This window comes from Muntiacus reevesi, chromosome 2, assembly GCF_963930625.1.
Source record: "Muntiacus reevesi chromosome 2, mMunRee1.1, whole genome shotgun sequence".
Lineage (NCBI taxonomy): Eukaryota > Metazoa > Chordata > Mammalia > Artiodactyla > Cervidae > Muntiacus > Muntiacus reevesi.
In genome coordinates, this window is record NC_089250.1 from 20,365,515 (window position 1) to 20,380,220 (window position 14,706).

At 36.1% G+C, this 14,706-nt stretch overlaps 1 protein-coding gene across 1 annotated transcript in view; it reads left to right on the plus strand.

Annotated features, from left to right (window-relative positions):
• The window catches only part of MALRD1 (MAM and LDL receptor class A domain containing 1), a 512,511-nt gene that overhangs the window by 34,876 nt on the left and 462,929 nt on the right, over positions 1–14,706 (plus strand). Inside the window, exons 6-9 of the mRNA XM_065919555.1 lie at positions 3,323–3,424; positions 4,017–4,163; positions 7,796–7,962; positions 14,507–14,599. Of these exons, the coding sequence (XP_065775627.1) occupies positions 3,323–3,424; positions 4,017–4,163; positions 7,796–7,962; positions 14,507–14,599 (509 nt within the window). The remainder of the gene's footprint in view (positions 1–3,322; positions 3,425–4,016; positions 4,164–7,795; positions 7,963–14,506; positions 14,600–14,706) is intronic.

A 14,706-nucleotide genomic window follows, 5' to 3' on the forward strand; every position in this document is an offset into this window, starting at 1 on the left:
TTCAGGAAATTAATCGATTGACAATTTATTGCACCCCTCCCCCATGTCATTGTTTTTGTGGTTGCCAATTCCATTTGGTTTCTGGACTCCAAAATCACTGCAGATGGTGACTGCAGCCATGAAATTAAAAGACACTTACTCCTTGGAAGGAAAGTTATGACCAACCTAGACAGCATATTAAAAAGCAGAGACATTACTTTGCCAACAAAGGTCTGTCTAGTCAAGGCTATGGTTTTTCCAGTGGTTATGTATGGATGTGAGTTGAACTATAAAGAAAGCTGAGTGCCAAAAAATTGATGCTTTTGAACTGTGGTGTTGGAGAAGACTCTTGAGAGTCCCTTGGACTGCAAGGAGATCCAACCAGTCCGTCTTAAAGGAGATCAGTCCTGGGTGTTCATTGGAAAGACTGATGTTGTAGCTGAAACTCCAATACTTTGGCCACCTGATGTGAAGAACTGACTCATTTGAAAAGACCCTGAAAGATTGAGGGCAGGAGGAGAAGGGGACGACAGAGGATGCGATGGTTGGATGGCATCACCGACTCAGTGGACATTGGTTTGGGTGGACTCTGGGAGTTGGTGATGGACAGGGAGGCCTGGCCTGCTGCGGTTCATAGGGTCACAAAGAGTTGGACATGACTGAGTGACTGAACTGAACTGAATTTCATTTGCGGGACTAAAGGTAGTAAAAGTGGTGAACATTGGTGAAAGATACTTAATACCAATTGATACAAGCTGCATTTTAAATTCCATGCATGAGAATTCTCTGGTGGTCCAGTGGTTGAGACTTTGCCTTCTCCTCTAGGGGGCACATGTTCGATCCCTGGTCAGGAGCTAAAAGCCCACCTGCCTTCTTGGCCAAAAAACCAAAATATAAACAACAGAAACAATATTGTAACAAATTCAACAAAGACTTTAAATGTGATCCACATCAAAAATTTTTTTAAAAAATTCTGTGCAATTTATACTTGACTGTTTTGCTATTTTTGTTTACAGCACTTTTGTGGGTATTGTTTTGTACAAATAACGAAAAATTAGAGGTTATATACAACATCTAATTGAACTATGGCAAATATTTAATTATGGACCTCTAGGGGTAGAAGATTTGTAGCTCTTATATGAATCTACAAAAATTACTGTTTTAATTGTTTCACGGTAATTGTTATTGTGCAATCTTCACTTCATTTATTGCCCACACTCCCTTAATTGCATATGCAGTTTTATTTTCCTTGAATCTTACATTCAAGAAGCTTTGCATATTCATCATTTGTTAGCTTCCATTATGAGAAACAAGATTAAGGATGTTATGCATAAATCATTTTCATAACCAATTGGTTCATTTATTTCCAATAAAAATACAAACAATTTAGATAGAGTCTGCACTATTTTAAACATTTCATTGAATAGGTCTTAGGTCATTCATTTATCCATTCATTAAATAAGTACGTATTGAACATCTATGTTACATCAAGAATTTTTCTAGATGCGTGGGAGAAGCAGTTAAAAAAAAAAGTAATCCCTGAGTTCATGGAATTTATATTTTAATCAGACAGTGAATGAAATTAAGCAAGTAAATAGAAAAAGGTATTTTATGTCAAGTGATGATATGTGCTATGTGACAATAAAACAGCAGAAAATTGAGAAGAGAATGCCCAGGTAAAGGGGAAATGAAGTTTTAAGTAGAGTTTTAAAGTTTTAAGTAGATCACACATGGTCACATGGAGAATGTATGTGTGTGTGTGTGTGTGTGTGTGTATGTATATATATATTTTTTTTTGGCTGAGAAAATAAGTTGAAGGAACTAGCCATGTGTATATTGGAAGGAAGCCATGTGTAAATGTAGAAGTCCTGAGGCAAAAAAAGTAAGCCTGCTTTGTGTGAGGATTGTGCAAAGGAATTTTACATCTACTTCTTGTAGGACAGAAGCCCACGTGATGTTCTTGAGCAGAGAAAACAAGATCTGACTCGCTACTTGATTTAACTTTAACATGTTCTGGTGGTGCACCGGTGCCCATAGATGATGGTGACAAGCTGGCACAGGCAGAGAGGGATATCATTTGATGTCAAAAGATTCAAAAGTCAAACATGTAGGACGGTGAGAAATCTCCATACTGCTTTACACAGTGGCTGCATCAGTTTCCATTCCCACCAAAAGTGTACGAGGGTTCTCTTCTCACCACATCCTTGCCAACATTTGTTTTCCGTGTTCTTTCTGATGGCAGTCATTATGGCTAGTGTGTAGTGATATCTAATTGTGGTTTTGATTTGCATTTCCCTGACGATTAGTGATGTTGAGCATCTTTTCATGACCTGTTGGCCATCTGTATTTTCCCTTTGGAAAAAGTGTCTATTCATTTCTTTTGCCCATTTTTTAACCTGGTCATTTGATTGATTGGTTTTTTGATGTTGAGTTGTGTTGTTGTTTATATATTTTGGACATTAACCCCTTATCAGTAATCGTTTGCAAATTTTTTCCCCCATTTCCATGGTCTCTTTTGCTGTACAAAAGCTTAATTAATTAAAACTTTAATTAGGTCCCATTTGTTTATTTTTGCTTTTACTTTCTTTACTTTAGGAGATGGATCATTGCTGTGATTTATGTCCAAGAGTGTTCTGCCTATGTTTCCTCTAGGAGTTTTATTGTATCTGGTCTTACATTCAGGTCTTTAATCTATTTTGAGTTTATTTTTGTCTATGATATTAGAGAATGTTCTAATTTCATTCTTTAACATGTAGCTGTCTAGCTTTCCCAATACTACTTATTGAAAAGTCTATATTTTCTTCACTGTATATTCTTGCCTCTTTTTGTGCTGAGTGAGAATTATCTGTGGAAGCAGGGGATAAAAGGACAATTCCACCATCTTCAAGTCTTGTGTTGGGAGGACTATGTGGGTGGGGGGAGTGGGCAGAAACAGGCTCCATTTGAAAGAGCTGCAGGGAAAGTAAATCCAGGGCAGACCCAGGTAAAGAGGGTACCATATGTTGTATTTGATACATGTACAATTATCAGCCTAATGATAGGCTCTTTGTTTACACATTAAGGCATGTAACCTACTTCCCTGGAGACCTGGATGATTTGGCTTAGGGTCTTAGAAATCACCACAGAGATCTGATTAAAATCTAGAAGTACAGGCATGGTGGTTTTATTCTCTCTTCTCTTCTCTTCCTGAATCTCTTTCTCTGTCTATATAATGGTGTGATACTGCCAGAGAGAAGAGTTGGCTTCAGCACTCTCTGTAGAACAAAAGTTAACCTTTTGAGGAATTTATGATCCTTTCTACTGATACCACATCTCACTTTTTGCCAATCTTTACATTTAACAGATGACATTTTGCCATGTCAAGAGGCATCAAATACCAAGAAGGAACTCTGCCATCCAGATAGAAGTCTCTGCAGATTTGATTCTACAGATGAAGGATTGAAGTGTAAGTGTAAAAATGAGATGCCTGCCTGCCATCCATGAGACTCAGACCCCAACAGAAATATCAAACCACCAGTAGGGGTACTAATTTGACAAGCTCTGTTCTCATCTGTGTCCTCATTTTACCAGGAGTATCATTGGGGTTTTAGCTGGTTTGTAATTGGAAGTGTGTGGCTTATTAAAAAAAGTGAAAGATAGTAAATATATCAAGGTAATGTTTTGAAAAACAGTTGCTCTAAAAATCATGGAATTAAATACAATGTATCTTCTTTAAAATTTTAATGTGATTATGAATAGTAAATGATTTAAGCTAACTGAATTCCATAAAGTAGGTAAAGTCTGGTATTATGTTATATAAGAAAAAAAAAAAAACCACAATGGAAGCATGGTAATGGTTCTCATTTGGGATGATGCCTGTCTGGATCAAATTAAGAACTTTTAAAGAGAAGAGTTCACTCTAAGTCTTCTTGGTTTGAATTAGTGTATTTGTGTGTGTGTGTGTGTGTGTTTAGCCTTGATTGCACCTGTAACCTTTGTTAAGCAGCGACTCCAGTAGACTGTGGTAGTCTCCCAACATCTTTTTCTCCCCTCTTCAGCGTGTCAAGCCTGTGGATTTGCATTTGACATGTGTGACTGGGTATCAGAAGCCACTGCTGGGCAAACTTCCTGGAGGCGCACAAAAGCAAGAGAAATTCCTGTGTTAGAGTATACACCTCAACAAGATCAGAGCAGTGATGATGAAGGTAGCCAATACAAATCATATCAATTATACTTCCATTTTTACTTTTTTTAGTTTTTGCTCTAGAATCATAAAAATTTACATTTACAACTAATCTAATTTACAACTAATCTAAGACTATTTTCAAATAACTCTATACTTTTCATGGGTAGTGCAAGGACCTTATTATAATAAAATACTCCTAATTCTTCCCTCAATTCTCTCATATTATTGATGTCATTCATTTCACTTAATTAGCAAGTACATTAAGACTATTCCTGTTGTGAACAAACTTATTCTTTGATCAACTAAGCAGCTGAAAATAAAATGTTTTGTTTTACATTCATTTATTCCTTCTCTAATACTATTCCTTTCTTTATGTAGATCAGAGTTTCTGACCTGTGTCATTTTCCTTCTCTCTGAAGAATGCCTTCTAGCATTTCTTACAAAGCAAGTCTGGAGTATTTCAAAAATTTTGCTTGTCTTTGATTGTCTGCAGTTTTTTAATATAATCATTTGCTTAGGTGTAGTTTCTTAGACATTTATCCTACTTGGTGTTTTCTGAGCTTCTAGGATCTGCACTTTGTTGTCTGTCTGACATTGATTTGGGGGAAAATTCTCAGTCATTGTTACTTCAGATATCCATTTTCTTCCTGTGTCTCTTCTCATACTCCCATTATGCATATGTTGCATCTTTTGTAGTTTTCCCAGAGTTCTTAGATAGAATTATAGAACTGCTTCTTTCTTTTCCACTGTTTGCTTTTCAGTTTTGGAAGTTCCTATTGACATTTTCTTAAGTTCAGATTCATTCCTCAGTTGAGTCAGTCTATTAATGAGTTCTTTGAAGGAATTCTTCATTTCTGTTCTAGTGTTTTTTATTCCTAATATTCTAAACTCTCTGCCTATATTATCTTTTTTACATGTCTTCTACTTCTATCAGAACTCTTAACTTATTAATCCTAATTTAAAAAAATTTTCAGTCTTATAACATCCCTGCCATTTTATGGGCCTAGTTCTGATGCTTTTTCTTTCTCTTCAAACTATATAATTTTTGCTTTTTAGTATGCCTTGTAATTTTTTTGTGAAAGCCAGGCATATTGGAATTAAGATAAATAGGTGTTTAATATGAGTTATATATTTTTCCAGCTACAGATAAGGCTCTGTTTACTGATGGCAATAGCTTTTAATGTCTGAGATGAAAATTGCATCTGATGTTTTTGTTCTTGTCCCTCTGTTCTCTTTGGGTTTCCCTAGAGATGTCTTCTGAATTAAGGTCTGAGGCCTGCTGTTTTTTTGATAACATGCCCTTGCTATTTTACAAGACCACTTTTGATGTGGTGATAACTTGTGAGAGGAAGGGAAGCATACTGCAGTCCCACGAGTCAATCTCAGTCTTTGAGAGAAATGGTACCTTGGCTCTAAAACCTTCACAAGTCCTTCTCCCTTACATCAGGTGAGACAGGAATGCCAGAGGGGACTGGGTCTGGATATTTTCCTCACTTCATGTGGAAGGTTAGAACCTGATGGATTTGATATTGCAGTTCTCCTTGATCTCAACTGCAGTCAGTTATATGGCGGTGGTGGTAAATTGTTTGTAAAAGCCTTGTTGAGAATAACAGGAGAGGCCAGGTATATTTCAAAATGTCTGTTTTCCTTTTCCTCTGTGCTGTGCTCACTGCTTCAGTCACATCTCACTCTTTGCAACCCCATGGACTGCAGCACGCCAGGCTTCCCTGTCCTTCACCATCTCCTGGAGCTTGCTCATTGAGTCAGTGGTGCCATGCATCTATTCCCCTAGCTGTAGGCAAAAAGGGATTCTTCTCTAACTCTCACTGTGAGAATCCGGTAGGGCTCCTGGAGGTAAAACAGAGTGGGGTCCTCCCTAAGATGGGACTCGCTGGAGTTTTCAGCTCTCAAGTGTGCTCACCCTGAGCCTCTAGCAGTTCATCCATTACAGTCTAGCTGTCTCCACCCCAGTACTGATTCCCATAGAAGTTTGTGTTTTGGGGATTCTGGTCTTGAAAGTTGTGATTCTCTGTATCTGCTTGTCTCACCAGTTCCTGCCCAGTGGTTTGTACCCTGACCTCAGTTTTCTTAGGGGTATAAGAGGAGTTGTTGATTTTTAGTTCATATATTTTCTTGCTGAGTGGATGGGAGTAACAGCTTCTAAGCTCCTTACGTAGTGGTCCAGAAACAGGAAATTTTGCAGGCTCTTTTTCAATGAGATTTGTTCTCTTTCTCCACTACCTTTATTCTTTACTGCTCTTTTTTTTTGTTCCTGCCTTCTTGTTCAGCTGTTTTACTGTGATATTACTCAGCAACCCAGAACCTTATGTGAATAACAGCCCTGTTTGAGGGGCTCATATGTTTTCCACATTCTGTCACTTATCCCTAGCCACAACAATGAGGGTAAGAATATTTCCCATCTCAGTTTATAAGCAAGGTTCCCAGCCCTAATCTCTGACTTCATTGATAGAATTAGACTCTGTTCATCCAGGACTGTGCAGCATTTGAAGTAGTTCGAATTCTAGACACAGCCTGTGTCTGGTCTCAAGTCTTGAGAGTTTTATGGTTTCAACTCTGTTCATCATATCTGTTTTTCGTTATCTTTTGAGATGTTTTCTCTAGGGTTTATTCTGTCTCTGCTTTTGTAAAAATGTATTTTTATGTCATTTATCATTTCCTTGTGTATAGGTCAGAGGCAAAGTGTTAATTTATTGTACTATTTTGATTAAAGTCAATCAGAGCTTCACTAAATTCATAGTTTTTTTTGAAGCTGTAGGAATATTTGCTATCTTAAAAGGAAATAGAGCATTTGAAAGACCTTATTTTTGAAAATTTAAGTTATGAAAATATAGAAATAGCTTTGTATTTCTGCATTATATGTATTACTGAATTAAAACAAATCCAAATTAGTTTTAAGAATCAGATGGGAAAAATTGATTGACAATATTTTTATGCACTACAAAACCCATCTGTGTAATTTAGTGGGATTGTAAGTATCTGGTGCTTCAACATAGTTTGATCAGAAAGAGGCAGTTTAAATTACATTCCCTTAAATGATGAAGGTTTTCCTGTGAAGAATAGAAAAAGTAATCAAAAGGGAAAATAATTCTGGGAAGAAAGATGAGGAATTTTTGATTAAAGAAAGAGTGCATTGTGACATTTAAATGATCATTTGGTGGCACAGAGATTTTTATATCAATAGATTTCTTTTTATAAGAACATTCATATTGAGGATAGTATAAAACTTTGATTTCAGGAATTAGGATGAGATTACAATGCATTTTAGAAATCAAATATGGCAGGACTTCCTTGGTTGTCTAGTGGTTAAGACTTTATCTTCCAATGCAAGGGGTGAGGCAGCTAAGATCTCATATGTCTCATGGCTGAAAAAACCAAAACAGAAAACAATATTGGAACAAATCCAATAAAGACTTTAAAAATGGTCCACATCAAAAAAAAAAGTACAAAATAAAATATGGAAGTGAAAATCTATAATTTGTAGTTGATGTCACTTAAAAAAAATCCTATTCTTTTAAATAATTTACTTGTGTTTCAAACTTGATTTTGAAAATTTCAGAAACATGATAATTTTGTTCAAACAAAAACAGCTGGATTTTTTTTCTAAGTTGCTTTTCCCCCTTTATTTTTCAGGTTACTGTCTGTGGGTAGGGGCTAAGCAAGTTTCTACTCTTAACCATTTAGACAGCAGGGCTTATCTGAATAGCTCTGTGTATCACTGCCTGGGCTGGAGCTGCCATCTTCAATTCTATTATGCTATGGAAAACAGTGTTCTCAGAGCAGGACTGTCTAATGATAAGGTGAGAAGAAACTTGTATTACTTTCAAATTCATTAATAAATGAAATTTCTATTCTTGGCAATTTTTGTTTCTATTTCTTAGTTATGTGTAGACTGAAGGTATTCTTTAACTTGCCTTTATTTGATATACCTTTATTTTTTTTTCTCTGAGGGGGAGTTTATATTTTTCTTTTCCATTATGGTTTAGTAAAAGATATTGAATGTAGTTTCCTGTGCTATACAATAGGACCTTGTTTATTTGGTATACCTTTAAAAATGTACAAAGAAATTGGTTTAAGAGATATTGTCATGTACAAAAGTCATGGTGGTAGTTTGTAAAAACTTCATAAGATTTTTAAAATTCATGAAAATATGTTAAAAGAAACTATGGTGTCATAATGTATTGGAGATTCTATATTATTAACTCTACACTGAAGCATTGATGTGATCTGCTCTGGACTTTTAATCTCTGTATCCTTAAAGTTATAAATATGATGGAAGCAAATTACTTGTTCTGTTACAGTAGATACAGTTTTAAAAGATTGGTAATTGCTGATTAAATAAGCCAAATGAATCATATAATTGGAAAAAAAAATATTGCATTGGGCAGAGTGAAAGTTGTAGTGGTAATGCTAGTGAGTAAAAAAAACTAACTGAAAACAATTCTCTACACATGCAAAAAATACTTGAGACACAGAATTTCTATTGTGAAAAATTTATTTACAGGTAGAGATAAAGAAGTTATAGGGGTAAACAGCAGTTGCTGTAGAAATGGGAGACATTTGATAATAATTACAGGAATTCTGGCATTGGAAAAGCACAGTAAAAGCCTCCCATCAAGTTTCCTTTTGCTCAAATGGCTTTGGGTTAATCGAGTTGAAACTTCTGTGTGACATCAGTCAGATTCATTCTTCAACAAAAGTTTGTCACTTGTACTTACCAGGTGCCACACTAACCATCTTTCAGAAGCATTTTCTTTTGTTCTTTTTTAAAAATTCATTATTTTTAATTGGAGAATAATTGTTTTACAACATTGTGTTGGTTTCTGCCACACATCAACATGAGTCTGCCATAGGTATACATATGTCCTCTCTCTCTCAAACCTCCCTCCCACCCTCCACTCCATCCCACCCCTCTAGGTAGTCACAGAGCACCAGATTTGAGCTCCATGTATTATATAGCAGATTTCCACTGGCTATCTAATTTTACACATATAATGTATATGTATCAGGGCTACTCTCTCCATTTGGCTCACCCTCTTCTTCCATCTGTGTCCACAATCTGTTCTCTATGACTGCCTCTCCATTGCTGCCCTGCAGATAGGTTCATCAGTACCATCTTTCTAGATTCCATAAATATATACATCAATATATGATATTTGTCTTTCTCTTTCTGTACTTCCTCTTGTATAATAGACTCTAGAAGTGTGAAGTGACTTCATAGTTAATCCTCAAGTATCAGACTTCGTATTACCAAGATACTTGAACATTGAAAAGGCATTCTTTTTCTCCCGAGTTCTGTCATTTCACCCGTCCCTTTTTCTTTTTGTGTCATTCTCATCATATCCAGTTTTTTTTCTTCTACTTCTCTTTTCCAGGACCTTCACAGACTTCTGAAGCTGAATAGTCTCATTAGATGGCCTAATACATTTTCCTTTGTTACATGGATGAGACACAATTTGTATCACTTTGTAACTATACTTTCATCATCTTTTTTTCCAGTAGTATTTGGCAGTCCACTGCCCTAGAATCTATTTGATATATTTCATTCAATTTGATGTGGTATGAAGTGGGTAGAGGGGCCGAAATATCTCCCTGCCCTTTCTGTAGGGCTCCAAACTTTTCAGATAATTGGAAAAATTTTACAAACAAAAATAGGTTTAACTTTATCTATATATGTTGCAGCATTCAAGCTTCAAGCATCTTTTAGTTATTATCAGCTGTGCCATGTAAAACAAGTCCAGTGAACTTTCATGTACTTTGAAACTTTCTGTAATTTCCAAATCCTTCTTCAACAAAGGCATAGTACAAAGAAAATTCTGAAATTTTGTTGAGCTTATAGTTAAAGATGTTTTTTAAAAAGTATGATGCTACAATACTGCTTTTCACAAGGTGTGTAATTAATATTCATTAAATGTTGAATGAGCTATTATCCTAAGTTTAAGTAGAAATTTGTGTTATCTTCTACTACTAAGGATTATTTTAATACCCTGAACATCAGTGGTAGGTTATGTTTCAGTATGTGTATATAGAGATATGAATTATTGGAAGTGAGCAGTATCATTCCTCTGGCTTTGGGCCTGTACAAGAAAAAAGTGCAAAAAAATTGGTTTCAGATACTATATCATATAATAATAATAGACTTATCAAGATTCTGTCTCCCACATTGTAAAAAGAAGCTAACCGTGGAGAATTGATCCAGAGTATTAATCAGAACCAGTTGGAGGTGCATCTTAGACAGTGTTGGCTGATATTTGATCTGTGAGTTCACCCAGTATTCTGCAAGGCCCTGACCAGTCTTTTCTGACACTTTTCACTGTGCTCCCTACATGTAACACATCGGTTACTAGTGCAAAATCTGCATCACAGTATATTTAAATTACAACTTGATGTTTTGTCACAAAGTTAAAAAGGACTTCAAACCTATCATTTAAAAAATTAGCTCTTGATGAAAATGATCATTAACATAATCTGTCGATAGAATAACAAAAACAACCCTCATGATAATGTGCGCAGGTGAACCAAGAAATACCTGGGGAGAATGCTTAGCACAAGTTTATGTTTGGAGTACTTTAGAGCTTGAGAAATAAGAAGTAGGTAAAAGGAAAGTTATTATATAAAAAGTTGAAACTTTGAAAGTCAGCTTCAGTGTATGTACCATCTAACTGTTCTTAGGATTAAGTCTCTGCCCATCATCTATAAGCTAATAATCATAGCAACAGCCTATCTTTTATCCTCAGGAAAGTTGCCATGTCAGTGAGCCAAGGATAGTAAGGGTTCCCAGCTTGTGGTGACTTTTATATATTTTTAAAATTCCCACTGGCAAATAAATAGGAGGAAATTGTAGTTGGGAAAGGAAAGAAAATGCCTTAGAAAAATATCTTTTCTTGGATGATACAAGTTTTAAAGTTATAATAAGCTCTCCTTGAAGGAGAGCTTTTGCTAAAGTACATGGACCTATCACCACATGCAATCAAAAGTAGTTTAAAAAAAACTTGAATTTGATATCTGATTTCTGCCCCTACCCCCACCCCATCCACCCCACTGGAAGAGGAGAGAAGAAGCAGAGAGCTCTAAGAGATCTGATCATAAATATTTTTCTTAGGAGGTAAAATGGCATTATTAAGCCAGGTCTGGGGGAGTTTTGTTGTTGTTTTTGTCCAGTTGCTAAGTCCTAGGTGTGTGCTCAGTTACTCAGTCGTGTCTGACTCTTTGTGACCCCATGGACTGTAGTCTGCCAGGCTCCTGTGTCCATGGCATTTCCCAGGCAAGAATACTGGAGTGGGTTGCCACTCCCTTCTTCAGAGGATCTTCCTGACCCAGGGATGGAACCGCATTGCATCTCCTTCATTGGCAGGCGTACTCTTTACCACTGTGCCACCTGGGAAGCTGATCTAGGGGAGTAAAGACATTTAAATAATTTTGATTGGTTTATTTTAAGGCAATAGAAAATTGGAACATCACTTGAAGGCTTTTCTGACCTGAGGGTTTGTGTTTTACATTGATACCTGTTGAAAGTAACTAGCTAAGTCTGAGAGTATGGACAAATATAAAATAAAAGCTGATATGTAGTTGGAGTAAATTTTTTTCGTTTGCATGACTTGTGTTGTCAGATAGGAAAATGTGGTAGAAAAGTCTGGATTTCATACACAATATACCATTAAATAGTTTTTCAAATGCTAAGTTAAGTTTAGAAGGAACTACACTCAGCCTCCTGAACAAAATGTAAATGCATTCTTCTTCAGGTACAATGGGGAAAATCAATTAGTCATTGTGAAGAAAGAGCAAAACAACTGTACATTCCCCTCATAAAGCGAAAGTGAAGGGACGTGGTAAATGCAGCTTGCCTAGTAGTGTCAATAAAAGCATCAGCGGAGGACATAGTGTCTCAGTGCTAAATAGCTAAAGTCGCTTAAGAAATTATTGAAAGAAAAATTTGCTGTGTTTGTGTTTCTCAACCCTTTATAACTTCATTGTGATGTGATCTGGAAACTATCAGCTGAAAATATGTGTCCGCCATGTATGTTTCTTTGTCTTATGGAAGTCTTAACTGTTCATATAAATAAGTAATAGAATGAAGTACATTTTAATAGGTTTAGACTATCTCCTCTGAAATATTTAAGACCTGGAAATTGGAGTAGATAACAGAGGGCAAAGAACAAAGCTAAAAAGAAATTCATATTTAGAAAATCTTGCATATGAATGAAATAACTGAAACCAAGTAAGGAGATAAAGGCTCTTAAGTGTCTGAAAATGATGAATGTCATGTGTCATTTGGATTACAACTAGATGTCATCTTCCAGTGCTGTTTCCTATCTCACAGACGGAGGGCACAGAGATGGTCTCAGAGTTTAACCTGAGATTTATGCCACTGTCTGCATTTTCACTGTATTTCACTATACATCTATATATATATAGTTGTTCAGTCATTCAGTCATGTCCGACTCTGCGACCCCATGGACTGCAGCACTCCAGGCCCCCCTGTGCCTCACCATCTCCTGAAGTTTGCCCAAGTTCATGTCCATTGCATCGGTGATGCCATCCAGCCATCTCATCCTCTGATGCCCTCTTTTCATTTTGCCCTCAATCTTTCCCAGCATCAGGGACTTTTCCAATGAGTTGTCTGTTCACATCAGATGACCAAAATACCAGAGCTTCAGCTTCAGCATCAGTCCTTCCAATGAATATTCAGGTTGATTTCCCTTAAGATTGACTGGTTTGATGTCCTTGCTGTCCAACGGACTCTCAGGAGTCTTTTCTAGCACCATAACTCGAAGGCATCAATTCTTTGGCATTCTGCCATCTTTATGGTCCACCTCTCACAACCATACATGACCACTGGGAAGGCCATAGCCTTGACTATATGGACTTTTGTTAGCAGAGTAATGTCTCTGCTTTTCAACATGTTGTCTAGATTTGTCATAGCTTTCCTGACAGAAGCAATCGTCTTCTGATTTCTTTGCCGCAGTCACCATCCACAGTGATTATATATATCACGAAATCTAAGGAAAATAGGGTTATTTCATAGAATGAAAGCACAATCAAAATCATAAAAGTCCAACACCATGGGCAAAATTGTGGAGTACTTTACAAACTTTTATCAAATATATGACCTCCTGCTGCTGCTGCTGCTGTCACATCAGTCGTGTCCAACTCTGTGTGACCCCATAGATGGCAGCCCACAAGGCTCCCGTCCCTGGAATTCTCCAGGAAGAGTACTGGAGTGGGCTGCCATTTCCTTCTCCAGTGCATGAAAGTGAAAAGTGAAAGTGAAGTCGCTCAATCATGTCCGACTCTTAGTGACCCCATGGACTGTAGCCTACCAGGCTCCTCCGTCCATAGGATTTTCCAGGCAAGAGTACTGGAGTGGGGTGCCATTGCCTTTCTGTATGACCTCCTAGTACATAGCAATATAGTTTTGCATATACTTTGCAACCTGGATGCTTTAGAAGACATGGAAAGGTCTCTGATTAAGTGACTGGAGAGTAAAATAGAAATATAATCTCCAGAAAAGAACTGCATTATTTGGAACTTGGAATGACTTCTTTCATAGGAAAAAATATTTGAGATTGTGCAGAAAATATATCTGATAACATTTTTTAACTTTCATGTTAAATATTTGCCTGCATTTTTTCTTTTCTTTAATCAAGGCAATATTACAAAATGTAGTAATATCAGTGGGATCAATGTTTAAATAGCTGGTTTATTAATTGATACTTAGAATTTTATATTTTGAAGTGTAGTACTTTATTCAAGATTCCATTCAAATTTTTCTTCTAAACTTATTCTCCATCATAAAAAATAGGCAGCTTTATTATGTATATATACTTTATTTCCTTATTTTTTAAAAGATAATTTTTATAGAGTGGTTTTAGAGTCACAGCAAAATCAAAAGAAAGGTACAGAGATTTACCATAAACCCTCTGTTCCCACATATTCATAGTCTCCTCATTAGTATCATCTTCCACTAGAATGGCACACATGTTATAATTGATGGACCTACACTGACATGTCTCTAATTTACATTAGGGTTCATGTTTAGGGCTGCATATTCTCTGGGTTTGGACAAATGTATAATGAATGACATGGATCCATTATTATATTATCATAAAGAGTATTTTTACTACCTTAAACATTCTCTGTGCTCTCTCTTTTCATCCCTCCTTATCTCCATTTCTTTATTTTTCTCTTAAAATATAATATACCATTTTAAACAATACTTCAATTTTTTAGTACTTAATATCCTACAGGTACAATCAACTCTACTGAAATGTAATTAAGAGGGAACATATATGAATATAAGAGTAGAATTTGGGGAATGAGTGATTTTTTTCCTTTGAATCAAAGGGAGAAGAAATATTTTGGATGTACAACACATCAACTCACAGAAAATGGGTGAAAGTGGATGTGGTAATACCAGAAGAACTGAAGACATTTAAGGTAAAAAAGGGAAAAACAAGTATTTTTTATCATAGGTTTAATTTTTAGCCTTGTATTGAATTTATCATTTGTTGTTAATTTAAATTAGCATTTAAATTAGAAATATA